Source organism: Sitodiplosis mosellana, unplaced genomic scaffold, assembly GCF_009176505.1.
Source record: "Sitodiplosis mosellana isolate CC-2019 unplaced genomic scaffold, AAFC_SMos_1.0 Smas_scaffold_6226, whole genome shotgun sequence".
In the NCBI taxonomy this organism is placed as follows: domain Eukaryota; kingdom Metazoa; phylum Arthropoda; class Insecta; order Diptera; family Cecidomyiidae; genus Sitodiplosis; species Sitodiplosis mosellana.
In genome coordinates this window covers 6,277,813-6,304,830 of record NW_022601467.1, presented here as the reverse complement: position 1 = coordinate 6,304,830, position 27,018 = coordinate 6,277,813, and the positions used below count along the sequence as shown (strand labels likewise).

The 27,018-nt window shown below is 35.9% G+C and overlaps 4 protein-coding genes across 20 annotated transcripts; 1 reads left to right on the top strand and 3 right to left on the bottom strand.

Moving 5' to 3' along the window:
* Window positions 1-2,381: 2,381 nt before the first annotated feature.
* On the bottom strand, window positions 2,382-8,836 carry LOC129578932 (WASH complex subunit 4). 2 transcript variants are annotated; one of them, XM_055468286.1, is made up of 12 exons: window positions 7,066-8,836; window positions 6,375-6,994; window positions 6,091-6,297; window positions 5,675-6,025; window positions 5,350-5,547; window positions 4,839-5,204; window positions 4,496-4,773; window positions 4,351-4,429; window positions 3,593-4,276; window positions 3,231-3,483; window positions 2,942-3,153; window positions 2,382-2,874 (listed from the first exon to the last, which is right to left on the bottom strand). In XM_055468286.1, exons 1-12 carry the CDS (start codon window positions 7,082-7,084, stop codon window positions 2,443-2,445), a joined length of 3,699 nt encoding a protein of 1,232 aa, XP_055324261.1. In that variant the 5' UTR covers window positions 7,085-8,836; the 3' UTR covers window positions 2,382-2,442. The 2 variants fall into 2 exon arrangements, with proteins under 2 accessions (XP_055324261.1, XP_055324262.1); XM_055468287.1 differs by having other exon boundaries at window positions 6,375-6,985; window positions 7,066-7,183.
* On the bottom strand, window positions 7,040-11,725 carry LOC129578933 (uncharacterized). Its single transcript, XM_055468288.1, has 6 exons — window positions 11,482-11,725; window positions 11,247-11,384; window positions 10,401-11,184; window positions 10,093-10,323; window positions 9,726-10,015; window positions 7,040-9,612 (listed from the first exon to the last, which is right to left on the bottom strand). The coding sequence occupies exons 2-6, from the start codon at window positions 11,301-11,303 to the stop codon at window positions 7,276-7,278; spliced, it is 3,699 nt and encodes a 1,232-aa protein (XP_055324263.1). The 5' UTR covers window positions 11,304-11,384; window positions 11,482-11,725; the 3' UTR covers window positions 7,040-7,275.
* Window positions 11,726-13,680: 1,955 nt separating this feature from the next.
* Window positions 13,681-23,080, bottom strand: LOC129578930 (transcription factor mef2A). Of its 14 annotated transcripts, none has more exons than XM_055468273.1 (6): window positions 22,811-23,080; window positions 20,191-20,557; window positions 18,005-18,214; window positions 17,713-17,821; window positions 17,222-17,356; window positions 13,681-16,631 (listed from the first exon to the last, which is right to left on the bottom strand). In XM_055468273.1, exons 2-6 carry the CDS (start codon window positions 20,288-20,290, stop codon window positions 15,656-15,658), a joined length of 1,530 nt encoding a protein of 509 aa, XP_055324248.1. In that variant the 5' UTR covers window positions 20,291-20,557; window positions 22,811-23,080; the 3' UTR covers window positions 13,681-15,655. The 14 variants fall into 14 exon arrangements, with proteins under 14 accessions (XP_055324248.1, XP_055324256.1, XP_055324253.1 ...); XM_055468281.1 differs by having other exon boundaries at window positions 13,681-16,628; XM_055468278.1 differs by having other exon boundaries at window positions 13,681-16,628; window positions 22,738-23,055.
* Window positions 23,081-23,419: 339 nt separating this feature from the next.
* LOC129578931 (ATP synthase lipid-binding protein, mitochondrial) lies at window positions 23,420-26,353 on the top strand. 3 transcript variants are annotated; one of them, XM_055468283.1, is made up of 4 exons: window positions 23,420-23,568; window positions 24,275-24,369; window positions 24,835-25,030; window positions 25,779-26,353. In XM_055468283.1, the coding sequence occupies exons 2-4, from the start codon at window positions 24,322-24,324 to the stop codon at window positions 25,940-25,942; spliced, it is 408 nt and encodes a 135-aa protein (XP_055324258.1). In that variant the 5' UTR covers window positions 23,420-23,568; window positions 24,275-24,321; the 3' UTR covers window positions 25,943-26,353. The 3 variants fall into 3 exon arrangements, with proteins under 3 accessions (XP_055324258.1, XP_055324259.1, XP_055324260.1); XM_055468284.1 differs by having other exon boundaries at window positions 23,533-23,630; XM_055468285.1 differs by lacking the exon at window positions 23,420-23,568 and adding an exon at window positions 23,634-23,723.
* The last annotated feature ends 665 nt before the right edge of the window (window positions 26,354-27,018 follow it).

The window sequence follows — 27,018 nt, the reverse complement described above, 5'->3', positions numbered from 1 at the left end:
CTATTCGATGTAATTTACATGTTCGTTGTTTAAACATTAATATTATGCCGAAAAAATTCAGCTACGACTGAGAATATGTGCGGACAAAGCAGCATACTCTTCGAAATTTTCAGATGGCTTGATGTGGTTGCGTTGTCACATATGCACAACGGATTACAATCGTCGCAAAACCTTTGTGTTCTTCGAGTGTGAACATGTGGCTTGTCGTGACTGTGCTGAAGAAGGTAAGTGTGTTTGCATTTGGACCCACAGAAAAATTCACTTGAAAAACAATTGTGTCTTTAATTTCAGTGCAATTATTATTGGACGGACGAGCCTTTTGCCGTTGTCGCAGCGCACTACATCAATGCAAACGTAAGATTCATTTTGAACATTTAATAACTATTTCAATTCTATTTTTAATGAATAACAATCAATAATTTATATCATTTGAACGCATGAGAATATTCTTGACATGCGAAAAAAAGTTCGTTCCGAAATGCCTCATACATTCGTATAGCAACAAAAGAGACTCAAGAAAAAAGTGAGCATAAAAGTGTCCCATGATTATGGGGCACTTTTATTCTCACTTTATTCATGGGACTCTTTTATGCAATACAAATGTATGAGGCGTTTTGGTTGTGCATTTTGACTTGAGGCTTTTTTATGATAATTTTGATAACAAGGAATGCGAATTTCGATGTGGCGGTACCACCAATGGATTGGGCACAATAAATACTGTATCAAAATCGAAAAAAAACTTTTTTTTCAATTTACAGCTGTATTGCGACCGTCAACAAGGGAAGTTTGTATGAAAACCTCGGAGCGCCGCTGGTATTGCATTGGCACTCCCCCTAAGGGAGTGTAAACACCCGGCTGGTTTGACGGCCTAGAATACAAATCCGGTGGAATTTGGGCTGATCTAGTGACATCACGGTCTGTTTTGCCGATTAGCCCAGCCGTTTTCGAGATATTTCCATGTGTACATTTGGCCATAGAAGCCAATGCAATACCAGCGGCACTCCGAGGTTTTCATACAAACTTCCCATGTTGACGGTCGCAATACAGCCGTAAATCAAAAAAAAGTTTAAATTTATTTTCGATTTTGATACAGTATTTATTGTGCCCAATCCATTGGTGCTATCGCCACATCGAAATTCGCATTCCTTGTTATCAAAATTATCATACAAAAGCCTCAAGTCAAAATGCACAACCAAAACGCCTCATACATTTGTATTGCATAAAAGAGTTCCATGAATAAAGTGAGAATAAAAGTGCCCCATAATCATGGGACACTTTTATGCTCACTTTTTTCTTGAGTCTCTTTTGTTGCTATACGAATGTATGAGGCATTTCGGAACGAACTTTTTTTCGCAGGTCAAGAATATTCTCATGCGTTCATTTCAGATGCCGTCGCGATTTCGCGTGCTATTCAACCCTTTATCTGCTTGGAATGTGGAAAAAGATCAGGTTCGCAGCTTTCAATCACGATTGAAAGCCAAAGCAGAAGAACGGATGGTGAGTTTGTTTATATTGCAAATGATGACAAATTTGTATACTCATTCTTTTATTTTGTTAGAATATTCTCACCCATGGAGAGCAGCGAGGCGGAGAAAGGCTTGAAACTCTCGCCAGCCGTATTGCTGGATCAGTGCACTGAGAAGTGTTAGGTGCCATGACAGATGGGTGCCAACAATTCCGAACGGCTTTGGAGCAAGCTGGTGCCAAGAACGGGTAAATTGGCTTTGCTTAATTTTATTCACCCATTTTAGGAACATTTCAGAAAGGTTTTAATATATTCACAATTTTTTTGTTTGTAGTTCAAATGCTCCTGGTATTGGTCAATCGTCAGCTACTAGCCCACGTTATAGCAGGTCTTACCTTGAAACATTACATTATTATATAATTTTGGGGTTTATTTAAAAAAAAATGCATTTTTTGTACAGATTGGCACATGAGGAACATCGACGCAATTCGGATGGTCGACGTGTGTCCAACGTGTCTGAGGAGATCGGCAATCGTCAATTTAAACGATACATTTTTCATACGAATCAATCATTCGAAGTGTAAAAAATCAATCGTCACATACATTACACTACAATCGTCACTATAGTGTAACCCACCACAATATATTCATTTCTGGTTACAAATTATTTATGTGTCAGCAAACATTTTAAGCCCAAAATTTTAAAAACTGCGATAGTTGATTGAAAACCAGCTCTCATTTCCTTTAACGTTTATGTTTCGTACACACCCCTTCACATTTGCGAATAGTTGGTTTGGAAGAAGACACACAAAATTGCAGAAATAGTGTTATTTATGTTTTTTTCTTTCAAACATCTCAAACATTAACTATTTAAATCTGTTAACAAAACGGTTTATTTAAAAAAAAAGTCATTCCATTAATTAACAATAAGAATAAAATATATTTATTAAAAAAATAATTGCGATTTTATAATTTCGTTATTGAAAAAATATTTTTGCACTGTTCAAACTGCAATAAAAAAAGTCAAATTCATGTTGAATAACATTGATTCGTTTTTCGCTCAAGGCAAGAGTTTGTTGAAGTTTTAGATTGGTGTCAGTATTCTCTTCACGTGCTTTCGCCAGCTGTTCCAATTCGGACGAGAATTTTTGTCGGACTGCTTTGAACCAGTGCAATGAATTGAAGTCTGCATTTTGTTTTAATAGTCTCAGCACATAGGCTAACCCCATTGCAAATCCATCGTCTGTAAAGCAGGTGCCAAGCTCTTTTATCTTCTTGTTCATGGTTTCCTTGGCAGCCACAATATATTCCACATAGTTCATGATCAGCGCTGGCACAATCAAATAAAATAGTTTCATGTGTGGATTTTTATCATTTTGGAAGAAAGTTGAAAATGCGTCCACAAGTAACTGCAATAATATATTTAAAATATCAACAAAAACCCGTAAGCATTCTTCTCAAATTGTCGGAACCTACACGAAAATATTCGGTGGCTTCAGCATAATTGTGATGTAAATGCTTCACTTCGTTCTCAAGATTGTCAACAGAGCTTTGAGCCGTACCCGATAGCTGACTGTTTGGACCATGGAATTCCAGCTTTTCATCATCAATTGCCAAATATAACGTTGCCGTTGAACATGCATGAATTCCACCCGATCTCATCATTCGAATGTATCCCATTGCATTACCTTTGGGAAATTGAATCGCAAAAAATTGATACGGATTTCAATGGCAGTTCATTGGATTAAGATTAAGATGTCATTACCAATGTGTGTTATCAACTGTCGAAATAAATCTAGTGAACTGAGTCCATTTTTCGATACACCAAGCTGGCGGATATAGCGGTTCAAGCTATTGGCTCGTTCGTAGCTATACATTTGTTGGTCTTCTGATTTCTCTGAATTGGCTTCACGCAATAACTTCAAATCTTTCATTAGACGCGACTGAATGTGTTCATTGTAAAGGAATTGAGAGAAAATGTAGAACTTTTTGTGAAGGAATTGATATGTGAAGTTCACCTGAAATTGAAATAGGAAAGGAAAAAAGCGTATTATTTTTGTGTTAGGCAACCTCTAAAAAGAAAAGAAAGGAACAAGAACAAACTCAAAGAAAAAACTGGCTACTTACGGTAGTATTTATAATGCCGATGCCGTGCGTGCGCAATGAATTGGCTATGTGTCGAATATTGATCGTGTTCAAGTGCTTATTTTTACTGTTTTTCTCAATAAAAATCTGATTGTTCAAATTATACAAATAATTTGACACGAATAAATGAATGTTTCGCATGATTTCCAACACGTCTAGTCCCTGTTCCAGAGTTTGCGTTGGCAAATGATCTTCGACCGATTCCAGGTGAAATTTTTGTTTGGCCAAAATTCGCATTTGTCCATAGGTTCGCCAATCATGCATTGATATCGTGGTTAGATTGTAGAACATTTGACTCAAATACTTGCTCACGTGATCCCTTAAACTCAAGTAACAGTATTTCGAAAATGGTTCTTTTGAATGTGTACGCAACAATGGAATCATTTTTGAAGCTAAGAGCCTGTACACATCCTCAATTGGAATACGCTTTGCTTGATTTGCTGGGGTATTTTCGAATGGATCATTGTTTTCTACTTGTAGCAATTGAAGACTGGTATGAACATCCAACCGTAGTCGCATTTCAATGAGACCACATAATTTTGCAATCAAATTTTCATTCACGATCATACTTGTATCTCTAGTGAGTTTGCTGGGGCATTTGAATTCAACCATATCCGATCCTAATATTAAATCAAAGTAGCCATCGGCAATCGATTCGAATAAATACTGCGGAAAAATGATTGAAATCGTAAATTGAAGAAATCATGGACGGACATATGCTTCCATATCAAATTAAATACCTGAATTTTCTCACAGTCAGAAGCTTCATTCACATCGATTATATGACGCGTATACACCGGCAGAATTGCATCTTGAAAACTTGAAGAACAAAAACGGATTAATAGCGAAATCGTAAAATTTATCTCAAATATAGGTCATTCATACCAATACATATACGATTCGGATGATAAGTTTTGCAGAATATCAGAGAATTGGATTAGACGTTCGATGGATACAAACAGACGACAAATCTTGCTCAGTTGATCCATTTGAAACACTTGCTTCGGATCGGCCATTGTCAAAGCCAATCGCGCTACTAAAATTCGTTTCACATTCGGGGATCCAATCAAGACTGATTGAGACAGTTCCAATGCTGACAAAATATCCACCGTTCTTTCATCATAGACCGATGAATTCGATGAAGATACCGATTGGAAAGTTTTCTGTATGGAACAATGGCAACAAATTTCATCAATGTTTTATACTCGATAATTACATTCGATTTTACCTTGGCATTTGTTATTATGTGCAGTGTTTGATACAGTTGATATTGCGATAAACATAAAGTCGTGTTGAATATTTCCGTTGAATATGTTTTCATCGTTAGTTTCACGAATTTCATAAGTTCGATGAGTTTGCAAACGGAGAGAATACTCTGTTTTGTCATTGCACACTCGATATGCACGTGTAGGTTTGTTATTGTTTTGATTAAATTGTTAAATTTTTCTATAAAATCAATGCCCTGTAGAATTAAAACAACTTTTCTGTTCAAATCGGATGATTTTAAATCACCATTGGGTAAAGGCTGGTTTTGGTTTTTGCTTCTGCCACTATAGCCAAATTCGTTGCGAAAGCACATTATCCACGTTGTAATCTGGGTTGAATCCAATCCAAAATTAAAGTATTAATATTTTCTAGTAATGATGATTGGAATAGTGTTTTTGAGAATATCAAATTGGGTTGCAGCCCTTTATACAGATGTTGAGTATCGACTTGATTTTCCCTTTATGTATACCTACTTGATTAATGTGGAGTGGCATATCCTTTGAAAGCCGTTGACATTTCGTTTGAAGCCATTGCTGTTGAGTACGTTGTACATTGACTACAGATATTTTTTCATTTACACCGCGAATTTTCGCGAGTAAAGTTGATCCATACTCATTCAAAAATAAATCCGGCGACCAAATCACATTGTCCAGCAATAGAACACAGGGAAACTAAATCAAATAAGATATGAATCAATGTGAAATTGGTTTTTGCTCAAAAGACAGGGCGAAAAAAGTGCATTGCCATCTAATTTGTGCGCAAGATTTCGTACACAAATGATATTTGTCTGGACCATACCTTTGCATTGCTTTCGATGATGCTAGCGAATAATTTTTGGTCCAAGTTTCCAAACAAGTGATGATATACAATACACATTGCATTCATTTTAACAATTAAACTCGATGGATCCAAGGCAATATCTTCGATCAGCGCCAACAGCGTATCACTGGATGCACTATCCTCAGCATTGAATGTGCTGAACGACAGTATGGAATTTGAAGTGTTTCGAGTCTGAGCGGTTGCATTGTTCTTTTGCACCACATTCAAAGTATTCTTTAGGTACGAATGATACTGATTGCTAAACTGTGTAAATGCTTGTGCGGATGTTTCGTATTTGGTTTGATAAGTGGAGACACTGTCAATCAAACTCTAAATGTGCGCGAATAATAAACATATTGATATCCTATATTTTTGTTGTTGTTATGGTCGATTACCTGAAAAAGATGGCCCGACAGTAGATAATCAATTTTAAGCAGAGCATTTGTTAAACCACCCACATCGTTGAATGTATTGATATTGCTTTCGGCTAATTTGATAGCGTTCATATATTGCGGCCACACATTTTGCAATTGACTACCTTGAAAGATGCTATCAAATTTGATGATTAAAATTATGGTTTCGGCCAAATAGTTGAACACCGTCTGGGAAGATAAATACATTTCAGAATAAGAGAAAAAAAAATCTGAATACTATCGACAAAATAAGTGAACCGACTTACTTGGAAGTGTAAAGATGAGTGATCTACATTGATGTGTCCGCTAGAATTGACATCAAATAACGCTGTAAACTGTCTAATGATTTCGGAAACAATGATAAAGCAACGCTCAATGAATTGTTGAGCCTGTAGAAGTACGCCCAATAAGCTGCTAAATTTGTTGATGACATCGATTGACAACGAGATATCATCGATTTTGGAAGACTCATTCGGATCATCGATCAAGTTGTTTTCACTGTTTTGTATGTGTTCGAATACTTCTTCATTGGCAAAAACGCATTTGACCAGTAGAGAATTTCCTTCTTTACACAATTTTCGAACTTCCATGCATAGCTCAACGAATACAGCTATTGTTTTATTCAAACATTTATTATCCGATTGGATTAAGTCAATGGTTGAAATCTGCTCGGCAGCGTATGAAAAGTGAATTCCAATCGAAGAGCTTGGTTGTAAATGCAGTGTATTTTTTTCGGCACACGTTAAAATTGAGCCCAATCGCATTTCATCATTGCTGCACTCATCCGTAGCGATGATTGAACACTTGGAAATGACATTGTTCAAAACAGTCTGATGATTTTTGAGGAATGTTGAAAATTGCTTTAATTGTTGTTCACCTGAAATAACTAACAGTGAACAGAATGGATTTAGCCGAATAAAAACACTCAATCTTTTCTTTAAAACGCTCTCCGTTTACCTTGTTCATTTAGTAACATTTTTGCTTTATTACATTATTTGCTTTTAAATAACAATTGATATGAATAATGTTGACAACAATTTTTTCTTTCCGACTGACAATTTGATATGAGTATGACAGTTGAACTGGTTGCGTTTCGGTTCGATGATAATAGATGGCGTTAGGAATCACATTTTGTTTCGATCTGTATTTAACTGAAATTTCTATTTATCATAACCGTACGTATGCTCTTTGAGCATTCAATTGGTATGGACTTTGCTGCTCAAGACGTTCGATCGATTGTTTGTGATCCAGAAGAATGGATTTGGCGAAAATCGCAACAAATTCGAATCGATTGGTTTTCCACACATGGAATGGTTTTTCGATAAACAGCTGGGAATAATCACCCTCAATCCGCTTATCGCCGGTAATCGATTGCTTTTCCTTTGACTGCTTTAGCACCATCTCATCACATGGGACATCGTTGATTTGCTCCACTGCCACGTGCTCACCGGTTAAAATCAAATTCTCAAAAGTGTAGTATCCTTCGATGGTTTGTGGCTTATTTGTTGCATATGGATTGTTCGACAGCTTACATCGATTATCGATGAAATACTCGAATGATATACCATTCACCAGAGATACGTAAACGGTTCCACTACCAATGAATGTACCCGTGTACTTTGTGTTGAGTTCGTTGATTTGATTTTGGAATACGAGCGATGCACTTTGATTGGAATGTGCAAATAAAATCGTTGATACATCGACACCGTTGATTGATTGATTCCGCAATGTAATGGTTCGAACTATCGGTGCATCTAAAAACAGGATCTTTTGCCAAGTGTAAACAATCATTTCTCTTGTGGTGCTTTGTAGGTATAATGTGCGGTTCAAATAGTTGACATTTATATCGTTGATTAAATTCACAGTAAACTCGTTGGATGAAAGTGCATCTGATACATAGAAAATGATTTCGCTTCCAATTAGCTCCTTTGGTGCAATGAACGTTTTTGCTTCTCCAATATTCGATGGAAGGACCGGTGTACGTGTTATCGCGTCGTTGAAAATGTCTAGCAAATTGATGTTGTTCATTAATGTGGTCTCGTTCGTAGACCACATGATGATTTGATTGAATGAAAATTTACCATGGCTGTCGATTAAATTGAATACAATGTTTGTATTGATGGTTTCCTCCGTTCCAGATAACAATGCCATTTGGAAGTAACAAAACGGAGTGGTGCATTGCTTTGTACTCAATTGTTTGTCAACGACTTTTACATTTCCAATCACATGCACTTCATTCCAATACCGTTGCATCAAATGTACGGTCTTCGGGATTAACGTTAACACATTGCATGGCCGTAGCTCAGTCGTTTCCAGTTTACTGTTGGAGCCGATCTGTGCATCATTCGAAATCGATATGTCCGACACGATCGTTAATGTTTTCGATGAGTTGTCATCAACAAATATAATATTCTTTGCCGTTGGATCAATTCCATCGGCTACAATTTGGATACCGTTGATTGTACTTTGTATGCCAAAATTATCCGATGTTACATCATTGAACTGCCATCCAGGTGAATCGATCGTTTGTTGTGCATGCATTTCGGCTTGTTGCTTACGAAAGGCGTCTTCTAACCATTTATTCGTTTGAATCCGTTTGTTTATTTCCAGCGTGTGTGCGGATTTTATATTCAACTCAGTGATAAAAGACTTCTCACCACTGATTTCGAATGATTTTTGAAGTGTTTCCGGTGCATGGTGATCGACTGGAGACAAAATAACCGTCTCCATATACCTACTGAATTCCAATCCATTCAATGTGGAAACGTGTTGTGAGTTTTTGAGCTCTGGATTTTGAACAAATCTAACGAGGCCATCGATCAAAAGTGGTTGAATGCAATGCTCACGCACACGGCTTACATTCTGTAATACTCCGTTGATATCATAGTTTTGATTGATTCGTTGGACTGTTTCGATGAAATTTGCATTTTCCACATGCACGGTCTGTGCGGTGCAAACGTTCTCAAAAATCACCGGTGACTGAGAAATGAGTTGGGCTAACGATTTATCTAATGTCGTTATTATTGACTCTAGATCAGTCTTAAGCGAACTGTACTCGTTGAAATTTCGAATAACTATCGACATGTTATTTGGCATGATTATATTGCCAGAAATAGTTAGACGTTTAAATCCCTTTCGAATAACGTGCCCATCATCCATGGTATTCAATGATTTTCGCACAAGGCTACTGTCCTCAACTTGCATGTCTATGTGGTTAACCAACAGCCGTTCCTTGAAAATGATTGGCGAATCCATTGTGACCTGTGTACCTCCCAATCGTACAACTGAATCGTTGCTCAATTTTTGCAAAGTGGTCGGGGCTGACAATTGATCGCTGAACAAATTTCCTTTGATTGTGACTGGAGATCCAAAGTCGACAAAAATCGGAAGGCTGGCTGCATCATGCAAAACGGAGAAATATTGATTGACCATGGTGCCATTTACAGTCGTGACCGTTGCTTGTGAACTTACAATCGGCTCATTGAAAGTCACATGTTTGATATCCTAAAATTTAAGAGAGGAGAGTGTTAGGCTATCTCTAATGAATAATACCAGAACACCAAAATGGTGGGAAAGCATGTGTAGGTAATTAATATCACTCGAAATACTCTAAATACCTGATTGACTGTCTTCATCCAATATTGTTGGCTTATGTTCAACAAATCAAATTGAATGCCGTTTACACGAAGCTGACTGACGCCGATCGGATTCTCTGCAAATTGACTGGGATCTTGTGATATGTAAATGTTGTTGACGTTCGCCGACCCTTTGATTCGAACTCTTCCGTTGTAAATTTGAGTTAAATCATCCATATGTGTACCAACGATGTGTTCAGTCATACTTTCACCTTCATCATCAGACAGTTTGAGTTGAGAGTTAACATTGCATACAAACACTTTGATACGAGCTACGTAGTAATACACAAAGCAATGGTAAATGAATTACGAATTGAATGCATTGTCCAAACCTATCAAAATTACTTACAATCTATAGCATTATCGCGTCCGATTAATGCGACATTATTGGCAAAGTATTTCATATTATTGAAAATCCGAGCGTTCACATCACCGTCCGTCATTATTTCGGGGATGTACACATTTGATTCCACTATTTGATCAGTTGAAAGTGTCATAAGGTCCGTAATGAAGGAACCGTTTGCCGTTTCATCAATCAACAGATACACGGCGTTCAATGCCTTGGAAAAATACAAATTTCCTGAAAAAAAACATGATTTTTTTGAATTAATTGAAAGAGCAGTGTAAGAATTTGATCGAATAGAGGCAAATACTTACCAGATATGACAGTGTTGATTCCCTTTCTGAACACTGTGCTTAAAAATTCGTTCCAATCAATGTTATTAATCGTTTGAGCAATAATTTTCGGATGATCCAACGATGGCAACGAGCGTTTTGTGCGCATTCCATTGAACGTTTCATTTTGCGTTCTCAGCAGTTTTCTGACCATTAGACGATTCATCTGCAATTTTCCGAGTAAACTGTGCACTGAGTCTCGCTTATTGATTGGTTTTACTGTGTAATCTGTTCCGGCTCGCCGGCCCAACACAGACAGTTTATTAACTTGTAAAAGATTCCCACTCCATCGAGTTGCTTCGGTGATGGATCGCTTTTGAATTTGATGTTCAACATCAATTTGACTTCTTAGATTCAAATTAGTCATTTTCAATTTGTCCATCGTGACTTTAATTCGCTCTGCATTTAATTGAATTCTCGCCACGGTGTTTTGTTGGTTGATTCGTACGCTGCTTGCAATGACATTGGCATTTTTATTAATGGTGGCTCCGGAGTAAAACAAACGGAATGCATCCAAAATGTTTTTCAAATAGTCGACTTTTTGCTTAATCGGTTTCACAAACTCCACTTGCTGATTCGTTAGATGACTTTTTAGTTCCAGCAAAGTCGTGGCAATGTGATTCAAATGCACAACTGTCGCTTCTTTCTTCTCATAAATATTGCCATGTAAAAATGCATTGGGATCAGAGCTATTTTTTGAACTAAATGAACGCACATCTTGACGTTTTATCGTTTGAACATTTATATCACCACTGAGAAATTCGAACTACAAATAAAATTCCATATAAATTGATGTGAAGCGGATGTGAGGTGTTGCAGAATGATTACCTTGATTAAAATAAATCCAATCGCCAACCAATAAAAACGTGCAAGTATCACTGTCATTGTTCAAACTAAATGTGCAGAATTGTTTTCCCTTAAAATGTTGTTACGATGCTATGATTTGGACTCAAGCCAACACCATCACTATTGACAAATGACAACGGATAATATTTCTCTATCTTAATTTTAATATAAAAAAACGCTCGACAAACAAAATTAACTAAGGGCACATCTCACAAACCACGTTTATCGCTGACAGCTAAATCCGTTATGCACGATGCCCATTAATCTTTGTTACTTGTCTTACGGCCGGTGTCTACTTCTTCGCTCCAACCAAGCATTGTGCATATTTTACAACAAACACAACGCTGTTTTGGTTTGTGTCAATAATAATCGACTCAATATTGGCTTTCAACAGTTTTTACAAACACATACAAGAGACCATTTCACAAAAAGCAGAGCATACACGACCACACTATCGGTGTGATAGCATTCATGCATCAGGGTCCGTAATGACTTGAAATTTTGAACATGGAGAAAATAAATTTTTTTGACCGAGTCAGATTTAAGACTCCCAGAATTGAGTGATATAGATATGTTTATGATGAAGAACCTAAAAAAAACGAATAAAACCCTAAAATTTCAGCAAATAAAAGGGAAATTCGCATATTTTCTTTGAATAATTGGTTTTGTTTTATTTCATTTAGTTTTTTTTTTGTGATTCAACAGACAGCAAAGATACAAATGTCTGTCACAGTAAAATTCACACAGTTTTTTTCTTAAATGTTGATTTTAATTTATATTCGTATAAATGTGTATTTACAAGTTGTTTTTTTTTTTAAATTTTATTTTGAACTATATGGACACCAGAAATGGTACAGAGACAGAGTATATAGAATTGTAATTTGATTATTTGGAAATGAGACAGTTTGCATTTATTTTTGTTTTAGGTTTTCCTTATTGTTTTTGAAAGTAATTTTATTGGGGATAAATCGTCCAATCTGTGTGTTGTTGTTGCTGTTGTCGAGCTCAAAGATTTCTTCAGATAAAATCGAACATACAATAATTACAGCCAATAAAAACAATTAGTGTTTTTATAAGATCCTAAGCTAGACACATTTTGGTGTGGTGATGATTTTCCGAAACAGATACAGTTAGGGATAAAATATATCTGTTCAAATATACACGGAAAAAAGTTCAACATAATACAACTTCTATCCAACATAAGTGATTGCACAATGCACATTGATCCTATCGTTTGTTGTGATCATTTTCATCTCCTTCCGGTTTTTTTTACTAATAGGACTATTATTTTATCTACACGAGAGAAACAAAAATGAAATCGATAGCTAATGAAACGTCGAAGCGATCAACATGATTCGATCATTTTTTTTTTTTTGGTTTTTATTTTTGTTTCTAATTTTATCCATTTAACAAACATTATTCCCATCTTCTTTTTTTCTAATGGGAATTGTGGTTGCATGCGATGCACATAGTGCATTATCAGTATTGGAAATATGACAACAATAAAATCAAATAATTCAACATTTACAATAGCATGAAATGTAAAAATGAGTTTGCATATGTTTATTTTGTTTTTGTTTTCATCCGCATCAAATGTACTATAAATTAGTTAATGTTTGTAACAAGTAAAGTGCTGGTAGTATAAAGCATGTTCACAACGGTTTGTATTTGATGGAGAGGAATATAGGAATAAAAGTGTTGAAGTAATGAAAGGAAGAGAAAACATTTATTTCAAGATGTCTGACGGCGTTTGGATGAGTGCACATTCACGTCAAGTGGCACGGCCAATTCTACGATGACATTGTTTGGCTTTCGTGCACAAGCATCTTAAACTAGTAGATAGTTTTTGCCAGTAGGCAAAAACTATCTACTTAAACTGTTCGGAGCCCAGTTGAATGAATGGAGCTCACGTAACACATCGAGCGAAATCTAAAAATTTGCATAGAATTTGCGAAACGATTCATGACTAAGCTGACTTTTTTTGGCTATTGATTCATTTGATGGGTTCGAATATTTGAATGGTTTTCCATTATTTGGAGGATGTTCAAAGAAACAAAACATTATCTATTAACACCTTGTTTTTGTTGGGAAACATATCATTTTTTCCTGATTGAAAAGACGAGATTCGTCTTCGTTCATCTTCCACTTACATATGCGTTGCAAAATTAAATAAAACCGCTTTAATTCATACGCTGATCAGGGTTTCAATAATGAACATGAGGATGATCAACATCAAGGAATTGGTTTAAATAAATTAGATAAAAATCACATCTAAATGTAAAAATGACGGTTGTTGTTTTATTTTTCATATATATTGTGTTTTTTTTTTGGCGGACAACAAAAAAATGGCATATGGAAACGAATCATTGTTTTTTATGTTTGTTTTCATGTTGTGTGAGTGTGTCAATATATTCTCTTTGTTTGATTTTTATAATTCAGTTCAATTATAGTGTAGTTTATTTTCATTTTTCACTTTCAAAGCAACAATTAACAACTATGCATAAAATTTTCCGTTTATTTGCTAATCATTTTCGTTTGTCGGTTTTGTTGGTTTCACTTTGTTGTTTTTTTTTTCTCATCATTATTTGTTTTATTTTTAAATTTATTATCATTAATTTAATCTTATAATTTTTTTTCTGTTATTGTGTTCAGAATTTCATCATTTAATTTAAATGAATCAAAATCATTTGAACAAATTTACACGTTGTTTTTTTTTTAAAGATAATATTTTCAATAAAATTCTCTAAATAATTTAATGACTAGAAAAATGTTATCTCATAATCACCACAAGAATCTCCTTCTAACGTTTTTTCTTCTTCTTCTTCTTCTTTTTGTTTTAAATGTTTAAGCAAAATTTGACGTTGTTGTTAATGCGTGTGTCTGTATGTATATTTCATTTTTTTTTGCAAATATTTTCTATGGTATTTCAAAAACTGAATTGTTTGGTTTAGCGATGATGGTTAAAAATTCGCGCTAGTATCTTTGAAATTGAAATGATTGATGTTGGAATTCTTTCTTTCTCCTGGAACAAAATGATTGGTATTGAATTTGTGAAAATATTTACGGAGTGGATTATAATAGTCAGGAAAATGGTTTAAAGCTTTTTTTTTCTTCATCTATGCATTCATTTAAGAAGTGTGTCAAATGTTTGTGTTTCTTTCATTTTCTTCTTCTTCTTTCATTCAACTGAGAGATAGAGTGAGATTGAAAGGAAAAAAGAGATACAAAGAGAAATTGAGAAGGAAAAAAAAACATGATTCAAATTAAATGAAACTAAAGATCGAACAAGAAACAACTATCATTGAGTGCCAAAATGGCAATGCAACAATAACTACGATACATTAATAAATAGGTTTTAAGCTGTTTAAAACAGCTTAAATCACAAATTCGAATTCAAATAGAATTGTTTTAAGTGCATGATTCTTTGAAAGTTCATTTGCCTATATCGATTTGCTGTGTGTGTGTTTGCTGTTTTGTTTTTCTATCTCTTTTGCGTCGAAGCAAAAACAAATTTTTCTAGAACAAAAATATTTGTCAAACGAAACAAAATGTGTGTTTTTGTTTGTTTGTAGAAATTTGTAACATTGAAGCTATTTTCTTACGATCCAAATAGATTTTAGTCTACATATTTTTGCTATGATTTTTTGTTTGTTTGTTTCGAGAGAAAAGAAAAGACATTTTCCCCTTTTTAACTATGTAGCGACGAAAAAGAAATAAAAATGTGGATTTTCTTCTTTTTGTTTACAACCTCCAAAGAATTAGTACTTTCAATCAATTTGCATCAAAAAAATTAGATTTATCTAGTTATTCAAAATAAAAGGAAACTAGATTTATTCATACGCAGCATTTTGTGCTTAAATTTGTGTTCGTTCGTTTGGTTTTGTTCAATTGTATGTTGTTTTTTCTTCTAGGACCTACGTGTATTATCGCATTTACAAATATTCTGTTTTTTTTTTTACTTCATTTAATTACAAATAGATATGAAAACTTTTTCCTACACACTATCCCAACATTCACACGCGAACGTAAGCGATCGTTTTCTTCTTTTAAATTCATAACGCGCGGCTCACGTCAGTTTTTGTTTTTGTTTGTTGAAGTTTTTGAGAGAAAAAAAAAGATTAATTTTTGCTGCTTTCTTCCGCAGTCATCACATTAAATCGTGGCTTAAAGCTTGACAGATACTTATATAACATCTGCGCAGGATGAACACAGGGAAATAGTTTTAATGTTTTATCCTAATTATTTTGTTGTTCTGTTTTGTTTCATTCATTCTCTCGATTTTTCCTCTCATTTCGATTTCGTTTCGTTTGGTATTCAGCTTTGATACGGGATTTTGTTGTTTTTTTTCCTTCTTGTTATTATTTACGCATAAGTAGCGTTTTTAATATAGGCTAAGTATCTTCAGTCAATGAGCCATCGGCGGTGATTGAACTGGCAAGGTGTCCATTGTTGAGGTTTGGACTGGTTGTATTGTTGTTATTGCTGGTTGTGTTGCCTATGCTTACTGAAGCAGCGCCATTAAATGTTTTGTTCAACGGACTGATCGGCGTTAGCGGGAGTGTGCTTTCGTTGTTGTTGTTGTTATTATTATTACTACTATTATTATTAGTCGCATTGTTTGTATTGGATGCGGGCGTGTGATTTGGTGAAATTTGAGGTGTTAGTTGTGTATGTTGCTTTGGTGATGTAGCTGGAGTTAAAATACCTAAATTTACAAGACTAGGAAGATTGATTTTAGCGCCATTGCCATTTGTTTCATCGGCATTCACATTTGGCGGTATGGCGGTCGCTGTAGACACAATGATATTACCACTGCTGGTACCGTTTGCCGTACTCGTTATGATTAAATTTTTGCCCGATGCCTTGGTGCCGACCAGCACACCATCGAAGCACTCGGTATTCAGTTTGACCAATTTGTTTGGATTGTGGGTAGATAGCAGTGCATGGCTGTTTTTATTGTTATTGTTGTTGTTGTTGTTGTTGCTGGTGTTGTTGTTATTGTTGTTGTTGTTTGGAGGACTCGACACGGCCAGCGAATTGACTGCTATTAGATTGGTTGTCGGTGGTGCTGTTTTCAATGTTATTTGATTTGTTTGTGGAACGGACTGTGTGAAGGTTGGCGATGAGCTCGCCGACAGTGTCGTCGTATTAACGGGCGTGCTTCCGTTGGTACTACCATTTGGTGATAACTGACTTTGGCTACTAAAATTATTACCGCCATTCGATGCTGGACTGTGCGGCCTTGTCACACTATTGTTCAATGCCTCAGTCGATGTCGTATTGTGTACCACCATCGAATGATTCTTCAGACCTTGTGATGTTTTGTAGCTCTTTCCACAGTAGCATTTGAATCCTTTTCTCACTCTACTTTGCATTCGTAATTTGGTTTTTGTTCGGTTTTCGGTTTCGTTTTTTTGTTCGCATTCATTATTTGTGTGGTGCGGCAAAGTTGGTTCGTTGTTTGTCGATCGTAGTTTTTATTCATTGAGGTTTAATTCGGATCAAGTTCATATGTTCATGTTTTTTTGTGTGTGTAGGTGGGTGGGTGAGATGCGTTTTCAAGTCACATTCATTGTTCGTTGGATTGAAGAGAAGAGTAGAGAACAGGTGGCGTACGCACAGGGCAAAAAGAAAAAAAGAATCATAAGTCTAATTGTCGATTGGCTCAGTTATTTTTTTCAGATGAAAATAACACTTCCAAACGAAATAAAAAACACAGCAAACAAAAATTTTACTTTCAAATATAATATTTACATTTCTTGGTTCAGTTAATTTTTTCTCAACTAAATCGAATTATTAAATTAATTAAATTAATTTGGCATATTTCATTGACTAAGTGTTATTTTTGTTTTCGTTTTTTGTATTTATGTTTGTCTAAGTGGGTGTGTGTGTGTGTGTGTGTGTGTGTGTGTGTGTGTGTGTGTGGATTGATTGGTATGCAACAATTGGCTACTTACTTTCCCTCTTTTTTGTGACCATTCTTGGAATGATACTTAATGCCATTAACATTCTTGTATCGCTTTTTGCACCCAGGCACTGGACATGCAAATGGCTTTTCATTCGATGCACTGTTACCCGCTGTGCCAGAGTGTCTGTAATTAATTGGAAAAATTGAGAGTCCGAATTCAAATGCGAGATATTATTTGCGAGTCGAAGAATGGTGTGGATTTGATTGAACAACAATAACATCATTATCACCAATCAATTCTGGTGAAAAATAGATTTCTCATTTTGGAGACAAAAAAAAACGAAAACTATTCTTCAAAAGCATTGAATCAGCACGCAATCGACTGTTTAACTCATTGTTTTCGTGTTTGTACGAGATAAACGCAGGATTTACGGGTTTATTTGGCTCTCTGGCACACCGTATTCCACGCACTCGACATCATCATCATTTTTTTTTTAATTTCTGTATGGCATTAGAAACGATCAACAAATTATTATTAACCTGCTGCCATATCGCATTATAAACTCCGAACTAAACTCTTCGGTCGTCCATGAGTCATTCGAATTTTCCGATTCCGAGACTATCATTTCTTCGTCATCGATTTCGCTACCTGTAAATGAGAAAAAAAGAATGAAGAAGAAGCAGAGCAGAAAAAAATGATGGGCAGAAAACAGGAAAAGCCAGTCAGTTTAGTTGCCAAGTATTAAGGTGGTTGCGGCATTTGTCGCACTCGATTTCGCGCGCCCGTCCGTTTCTGTGTATATGCAAGTTGTTTGGTATGATTTGTACAAACCTGTTGGTGTGGTACTTCGATTCGATGACGACATACTGTAACTGTGATGTTTGATAGCTAGTTTTCGCTTTAGATCGGTGGCTCCCGACGAACTGTTTATGAATGGACCTTCCTTGCGTGCTGCATCGGTAATGAATCTTAGCACATAGCTCAATGGAAGACATGCCGGTTGTGATTGCTCCTTTTGTTCAACAACATGCGGATCATAGTCTGTTTTGCGCATCATTTTCGAATGGCATGAGAACAAAACATATGTAATGAAAGAACGCTTTTTTTTAGAATATCGTTTACACATGTAAGCTGCCTTATCAATAAATTAACACGGTGAATTTGGGTCGAATTGGATAATTTAACAGTTGTAAAAAAAGAAATGAAGATAAAAAAAAACTGAATGAAACAACAAGAACGACGACGACGGTGACGACGACACACTGAATGTGAGTCAGATATAATGGACGAGGGAATTATCGACGGGGCAATATAGAGCACGAGAGTCGCCCAAACTTGGAATGGACTCACTCACGCACTCCGTCAACGCACATATGTACACCAAAACAAAACAAACCCAAAAAATAATGTAAGAAATAAGCGGAAAAATCAATAAGCAACAAGAACACGGACAGTTGGAAATTTTGTGCTTGTTTTTTCTCTTCAGTTCGAATGTACATATTTGGACAATTCGACTAAACAATGGTTAAAAACCAATTGATTTCACGTACATTATGGATTATTTTTAGAAAATTGGAAGTTTATCTCAATGCGGCATATCGAGGCATATCAATATATAGGATCTTGACAATAGACATAACGACGATTTCACATGTTTTTTTTTTTCACAACTCCAAAAAACCAGCGGAAAAAAATGTTAAATGAACGTGTCAGCTGATCACATGAATTGATTATCGCATGGTAAGCGAATGAATGCATACGACTCAGTCAACTCGCATATCAAACCCCCCCATTTTGGATTCGGAATGTGTATTTTACTTTGTGTTGTGCAGTAAAAGTGAATAAATGATTCCTTATTAAGTTTAATCATAAAACGAATGTCAGTTGGATTCGACGTGTATCGCTTCATTTCAATACTCTTCACGCATGATTAAATATTCATCCGATTTCGGTATGCATATGTGTATGATAGTAGAAATAGCTATCGATTTGATGCGGGTTCACACACTGGATACGTTGACCATCATCAATGACCGATGGCGACAATGGCGACCACGACAACGACATCGTCGAAAGGAAGGTGAAATCTTAGAAGACAGAAAGAAAACAGTTGCAACCAGATTGGAGGCTATCTTCGGTGTCATTATCACTTCTTTTGGCTCATTTTGATCGGAGTCGGTCTCTTACTCTCAATTTAATTGACTGATAATAATGTGCGATGATTTTCATTAAATTTCAATTGATGTACAAGGCAAATAGAAGCACAGATGCGATCGATACACATATTTATGTAACATAATAACATAGAAAAAAGTGAAACCTTGAAACATGTATACAAATTAATTGAAGCTTTAAAAAAAATGGGTTGTGAAAACACTTGTTAAAAAACAATTCGATTAACAGAAGTTTTATGTCTGTTGTTTGAATTTTCTGTTTTCTGATTTCGCATGCCTCGAACGTGCATTAATTTCGATCTACAGACACCGTATCCACATGCAAGCATGATATTCAATTCTAATGTCATCATGTCGCATCACCGACGACGAATGGCAAAAAAAAATGAATGAAACCCCAAAACCGAGTCGACTACACAAACAACCATTGAAAAACCAAAAAAAGAAAAAGGCAAAGAAAACGAAAAATCGAAGAAGCAGAAAATAAATAGAATCTGCACTGAAACACACCGAGCCGATACACATCAATGATGGTGGTGTGAATACACATTGCATACGAATCATTGTTTTATAACTGTTATTATTATTATTATTATCTTTTTTTTGTGATGAACAATCGCCGTCATTCGAAACATGAACATTTGTTATTATTGTCGCGAACTGTGTGTGTTTTCAGTCGGACCGAACGGTTCGGTGATGACCGCTCGCTTCACTCACCCGCCAACTCACTCACTCACTCACTCACTCCGTTCCGCAAAATGACAGAATAAAATTCGAAATTGAAAAACACCGAAACCAAAATATACAGATAGTAAATTAATTCAAAAGACAATTGAAACTTACCGATGTGTATATTTTCGATGTGAGTGATAAGTTCACCCAATGAATCAAATTTTATTCCGCACCCATTGAATTTACAAATATTAATGAGAAACACAGCCATTTCACACACAACTGATTATCAAAATGGTGTGTGCAAAAAAACAAAAATCTCTCTCAAAAACTCTGCGATTCGGTTTTCTCGGTTTTTCCTCTGCGCTCGTCTTCTTTTCTTTCTCGCACACTGATTTATCGATGGGGCCGCTGCTACCTCTCGTCTTCTTGTTTCAACTACGAGAATAGTCGCTCTCGGTTGTGATAATGCGAATGCGAATGAATACTCAAATCGAAGAAAACCCCAAAAACGAAGTGCAAAGGAGATACGCGCGCTCTGAAGGAGAAAAGACACACCGAGAAAAAGAAGACAAGAGAAGAATTGAAATACAAAATAAAAATGCAAAAACAACAAAAGATAGAAATCAACAGAAAAATAAGACACAACAGCAAGTAGAGAAATAATACACCACTTCAACAGTTACTCTAGATTTTTACGTTCAAGCGTTTTATTTTAGTTTGTGAATACACTGTGTGCTGTTCGCCACTTCTTCTATTTTCTTTTTTTAGATAGTGAATTATATTTTGGTTTCGCTGGTTTGAAATAGTAGTACAACTACACGCAGAGAGATAGAGAGACCGAGAGAGCAGCAGTAGCAACAGAAGGCAGAAGTAACAACGGCAGCAGCAGTGTTTCAAGTTTTTTTTGGCTCACTGTAACACACATCCAATGTATACTAGCCAACAATTGAATTGGTGCTGCTGCTGCTGCTTTTTTTCTATCGTGCTTTAAGCACTCTCTCAGTGCGCTCTACATGAAAAACCATTTTACTATATATTTTAATGTGTTATATGCTGTTTACTATGCGCCAGTTATGTACTCATTTCGTTCGTATGGTTCGGTTCGTTCATTCGGCCGTTTGTTCGTTCGTTAGCTCGCTCAATCATGAGATCGATTGAGTGCATGTCTTGGTATTTGTGCAATATGCAAAGCTAAAACGGCAGAAGGCAACGGGGCAAAGCCAACAACAGCCCAACCGAACAATCATACACACAGCAACGATGAATTGGCCATATAGCTATTACCAAATTGGCCCCATAATGGTATTGTTGTTGTTCGTTTTTTTTTTCTTCTATTGCTTGTTTTTATTTTTATTTTTTGATTCGTGCGCATTCCAATAAGCATCTTACGATCGAATCCGAAAGTAAGAGCATTACAACCGAATGGCCTAAACCGAAACAAAATCCATTCAAATGGACAAATAAAAGCAATATGTCAATAATCATACACACATATACACATCTATCAACACACGCACACTCCCTACGAACACAGAGTTGACTCTCCACATTTAGCACCACCATGAAATGGTAAATATACCAACGATTGGTATTTTTCTTTGCAATGCGCAAATGTATGAAACTGCATCCACCATAGATATACATAGATATCTATTCGATGTGTATGCGCATTTCACACACAACATTCCTCCACATCGTCTATCTCTCGCTCATTCTCTCATTCTCGCCCTATCTCAGTCTGCCTCGACCTCTCTATGTACACATGTAATGATTGATATATGTATCGTGAATTCTGCATTGTGACACTTTTACATTGTATCAAATTCGAATCAAATGGAAATGTGTGGCAACCAATCGAATGCGCTTCTGTATGAGTACCGTTGCTTGAGGACTGCGATTACGTTAAATGCAAAAAGATACCGTTGACTTGTGTGTGCTGCTACGATGACGACATGCATGCGATACGACATACACTAGGCTGGCTGGTTTGGAGTATGCGTTTGTGTGTCTTTGTGAGTGGGACAGAGCACGACTATAGGAATTATGTAATGTTATTTTACAAATACTCACACATGCACACCCACAGACACATAGATCATTACATGCATTCACACCAAAAATTAACATCTCTGATCCGATTCAGCCCATGCATTGATTTAATTCAATTATGCCAATAATCGTTTTGAATTTACCGCTGGACGAAATCGATTCAATGGCAGAAAATAAACTCCAATTGGAATAACAACTGCGAATACCAAATCGTTTGAATTAGAATGGAAACTATTCAGTTTTTGGTTCTTCTTATTTTTTTTGGTGGACTCTGCCTTTAATTTGTAATATTATATACATAACGCACACAGCTAAATCAGATATTTTGGTCAATTATGTAATTGTGTCGATAGAAACGTTCTATTGACATTAGCTCGCACACACATGTATCGTACCGATTCTAAAAAAAATTCCCTGCGATTCGCTTGCTTTGCTTTTCTCACGTCTCTTCAATTTCGAAAATGTTCTCTATTTGTCCCCGTTTATTTGTTTCGTATTTATTACAACTATATGGCTAACATATCTCTCTCTCTCTCTATATATATATATATATATATTTATTTTGTTACATTGGTTTACGAATAAAGTGGCGCCAGCTGGTGAAAATCAATGCGAATTTACTAGTAAATATTTGATGAATTGGAAATTGCAATAGGAATATAATACCGAAATTCGAGTAAGAAAAATGTTACGGGTAAACGAAACCAAATTTTTTTTGCTCAACCAGAGTTGCACTCACTAAATTTGATGTTGTTGCCGTTCTTGCGATTGATCAAATGAAGAACTATTCCACCAATTATGCAACGCAACACAAATTTACAGCCACAAGTGTGATGGAACTATTTCGGTATGATGGTTACTAATGTCGGTCGATAATGTCATGTCATGTGACGTGAACGTGATAAAATATATTTGTTATGAATTTCTTATTTCGTACGTATTAATTGTGTCTCCAAGCAGTAGGGTTTATATAACACACACTCTGAAATACTGCTGGATTTCGAAAATCAATATCTGCAAGGTGATGCAGCGCCATCTCGATTCTGAAATGTGTGTTCGGGGCCACCCGTTCGACATCTGTCAACCCAATTCCAATTTAAATTTCGTTTTTCACATTGCATTTATTCGAAAAACAATTGCACAAAAATTATTTTCAGCAATCGTACTGGAATACAATGTTCGGGAAAATGTGTAAAACCAAATAATGTTTACACAAAATCAATGCATTTCAATGGCATTGCGATGCAGTCAACAACGATAATACTCATTTGCTCATTTGACACCGAGCACCGGGAACATTGCATGCAATTTCGAAGATGAACTGTCAAAATGAACGAAACTACTATTGATTACTGGCTGCGTTCGGCATTCTTCGGCCGTCATCCGAATCGCTGTTCGTTGTACGCAAACCAAGATTGCCGAACTCGTCATTCGTTCAGCTGAAATAAGCGGGTTAGCCGGCGAACTGATTCTATAGTCTCTACCACTGTTTCATAGGTAAGTCACCGAATAGCTGTGCGTTCGTTCTCTTCCATTCGTACCAACTCCCATCAAATTGAGTAAGAGAAAAGAATTTTGTGTGGAAGAAACAAAAATTTTTTTTATCAAAAAAATTTGCCATCGTTTTCACATCATCGCCCACAAAAAATTGTGTAAATCAATTCGTTAAAGTTTTTTCCGTAATATTTCCACAATATTTTTGTGCGATTCCAGTGTTTTCGTTAATATTTTCTCAAATTTACTGATTGACCGCCGCTTTTCAGAACTAAGCGATTCCGCCATCTTAAAATTTGACATATTCATATAGAGAGACAGAGCGATTTTGTGATCTGATTTTTCATTTCAATTTTCGCATACAATTCATAAATTGATTCCACATTCAGTTAACATTAAATAGTGACATAGTGAAAATTATTGCCAAAATCGGTATTAAAATGCAAGTTTCATGTTTGCTTCGTTCAACGGTCACAGTACAAAACTTTTCAGTGTTACGTACTCGTTACGTAACTTGAATTCATATGATTCTTCATAGAGCCGAAATGAGTTTCAAATGAAAATTGTCCCCTTTTCTTGCTCAACTTGTGCGCTGTTGTCGATGAATTTTGAAAGAGAAAGAAAAGAAAACCAATCCAATAGTTCTTAGTTAAATGATTTCGGTGTTCAGTGCATTGTAAACAGTTTTTGGTTTTCTTCTTATTTGCAGTTTCCTTTGAGCACCACACGGCAGTAAAAAAAATACAAAGTGTAAAAATGTTTGTACAAACCGCCTCACGTATCGCTCCAGTTGCAAGAACCGCTGTAAGTAGACACATTTTTTTCCCTTTTCGTTCATATATTCATTGTTTTTTATTTGTCATTTTCACCACAATTGATGCGATGAAGTTTTCTGATTTTAGCGATAAATGGATCGCTTTTATTGAGAACATCAAATATGTGTTGATGATTGAATAAGAAAACTTCAAATCGTGACGTTTTGCCTTACTAGTAGATTTTTTTTATGGTTATATAACACACGAAGATGAGTTTGTACGTGTATTTTTGTTCACATGGTTGATAAGTTGTTGTTGCTAATGTACACCATTACATAAGTCAAGTTAAATTTTATGCTCTTGATATAAAGTTGAGGTTTTTCTTCAATTTTCCATTTGAATTCTTAATGTTTTACATTCATTTTTACGATATTCTTTGCTCATTCCTTCTGACACACACAGTGAATTAATCGATACGATATTTTTCGTGTTTTTTTTCCTTTTATCTCTATAGCTCAGCGGCTCATTCATGCGACCATTGAGCAGTGCTGTCATCAGCCAAAGTCAAACATTAGCTGCTCAAAACACAACCCCAGTGGCCCTTCTCCCACAAGTTCGGTCATTCCAAACTACAGCCGTGACTCGCGATATCGATTCCGCCGCCAAATTCATTGGTGCTGGTGCCGCTACCGTTGGTTGTGCTGGCTCAGGTACGTAGCCATGTTAAAAATTGTTGCTCGAAAAATTAACTTATCACTGATATTTGGATCGATGCACAATCAAAATTCGGATAGACAATACTTGAAATGATTAAAATTAAAAGCAATGAAAATCAATTGGATGACACGTTGATTTTGGTTGATGTTCCATTATAATTTTTGGGCTAGTAGTAATCTTGCATCTGTGGCAAACATACGAGTACTCAGTTACTCAATAAAGCCTCGGGAAGGTCTGAGAAAAGGTGTGCTTCGCGTTAAGAAGTCTGTGTTTTACATCCCAGCAGGATGCTTTTGTAGTTAGAAGGTGGGGGGACAAGAAATTCTGGCGCAAGTGTCAATGAACGGCTTCGGTCGTTTTTTTGGCATTAGTGTCATTGAAATCTCCTGTCACCGGCAATTTTAGTACAATGTGCAAGTTGAATGGATGGTCTCATCACGTGGACCATTCGTTCAAAACTCAATTCAGACTAATCTATTACTAGCCCGTTCATATTTGGAATACATAACCATGAACCATCGAAAATGCATCCGAAACAATCGATTTGAATTCTTTTATGCAAAATGATAGCGTCGTTCAAGCAAACAACAATTCTTGTTTTGTACACACAAACCCACCACCACACTTCACATCAATTTGTATATGCGAAGCCAAATCATCACATTTTTCGTTTTTTGTTCTTTTTTTCACTCTCTGTTCTCTTCCGTATTTTGCGTTTACATGAAACGTGAATAAATCTAGGTGCTGGTATTGGAACAGTTTTCGGATCTCTCATCATCGGTTATGCCAGAAATCCATCACTTAAACAACAACTTTTCTCCTATGCCATCTTGGGATTCGCTTTGTCCGAAGCCATGGGTCTTTTCTGTCTCATGATGTCGTTCTTGTTGCTCTTCGCTTTCTAAGGAGTTCATCATTAGTTTTCTAATTCAACAACAAAAACAAAAACAAAAACAAAAACAAAAGAATCAATACGCATCCGAATAACAAACAGAAAACCAACAATAAAAGCAGATTAACAAACATCCGAACAGAAAAAAAAATTGCAAAAAGAAGATGAGAGAAAAAAAAAGAAAATGAATACAGAAAAGATCTAAATCAGCATCATTCGGCCGTTTAGTAATCGCATGCATATGGACATCGGCAGAGGCGAATCGAACGGGATACACTGAGTCAGACACTGTCAAAATGTAGACCGTTTTAAAAAACAAACGAATTCGATATTTGTTCAAACAAAAAAAAAATTCAGCCTGTTATTTTCTGTTTAAATTCAAATTAAACCTGAATAAAATGAGAATCGATTCGAATAGATAACACATGACGGCCGTATTAGTTAACCGTAGCAATCAATCATACCAACAGCATGCATTACCAGCAGCAGTTCGTGTTTTATTTCTACTCGCCCGGCAAAATGTTCCTGATTCCACTGTTTCCGTTCAACTTTTTTTTTCATTCATTCTTCGTCAATGTGATTTTTCTTCCTTCACACGTTAAATAAGTATTCCAACGCAGAACAAGTTTAAACATTTTAAACAAGAAAAAAAAAATGCAAAATGAAGAATGACGAAAACACTTAAAAAGTAAAAACTGCACGCATACTCCTTTAAATGTTGTTCAAATTACAGAGCCAAATTAGTAATTGGTTCTACCACTTTGGATTCACATGAAAAGCAGACATAAAGAAAATGGTGTGGTGAACCAAGACCAACCAAGAAAAAAAAATATAAAAAACGGACAAAAAAATCTTATTACAATTATTGATGTAGAGTCAATTGGGCAGGCTCAACACCAACAACTGTACTCAGGATTTCCATCCGAAATTTGAGACAAAATCGTCGTGTGACCTAACAACGTCAATATCACCAAATAATATTGTGTGTGTATGTGCTGAATATTAAATAGTAAAGAGGCAAAATAAATATCCGGCAAAGATATTTTTAAAACACTTGTATGAAACACTGGGAGGATTGATTTTTTTTTT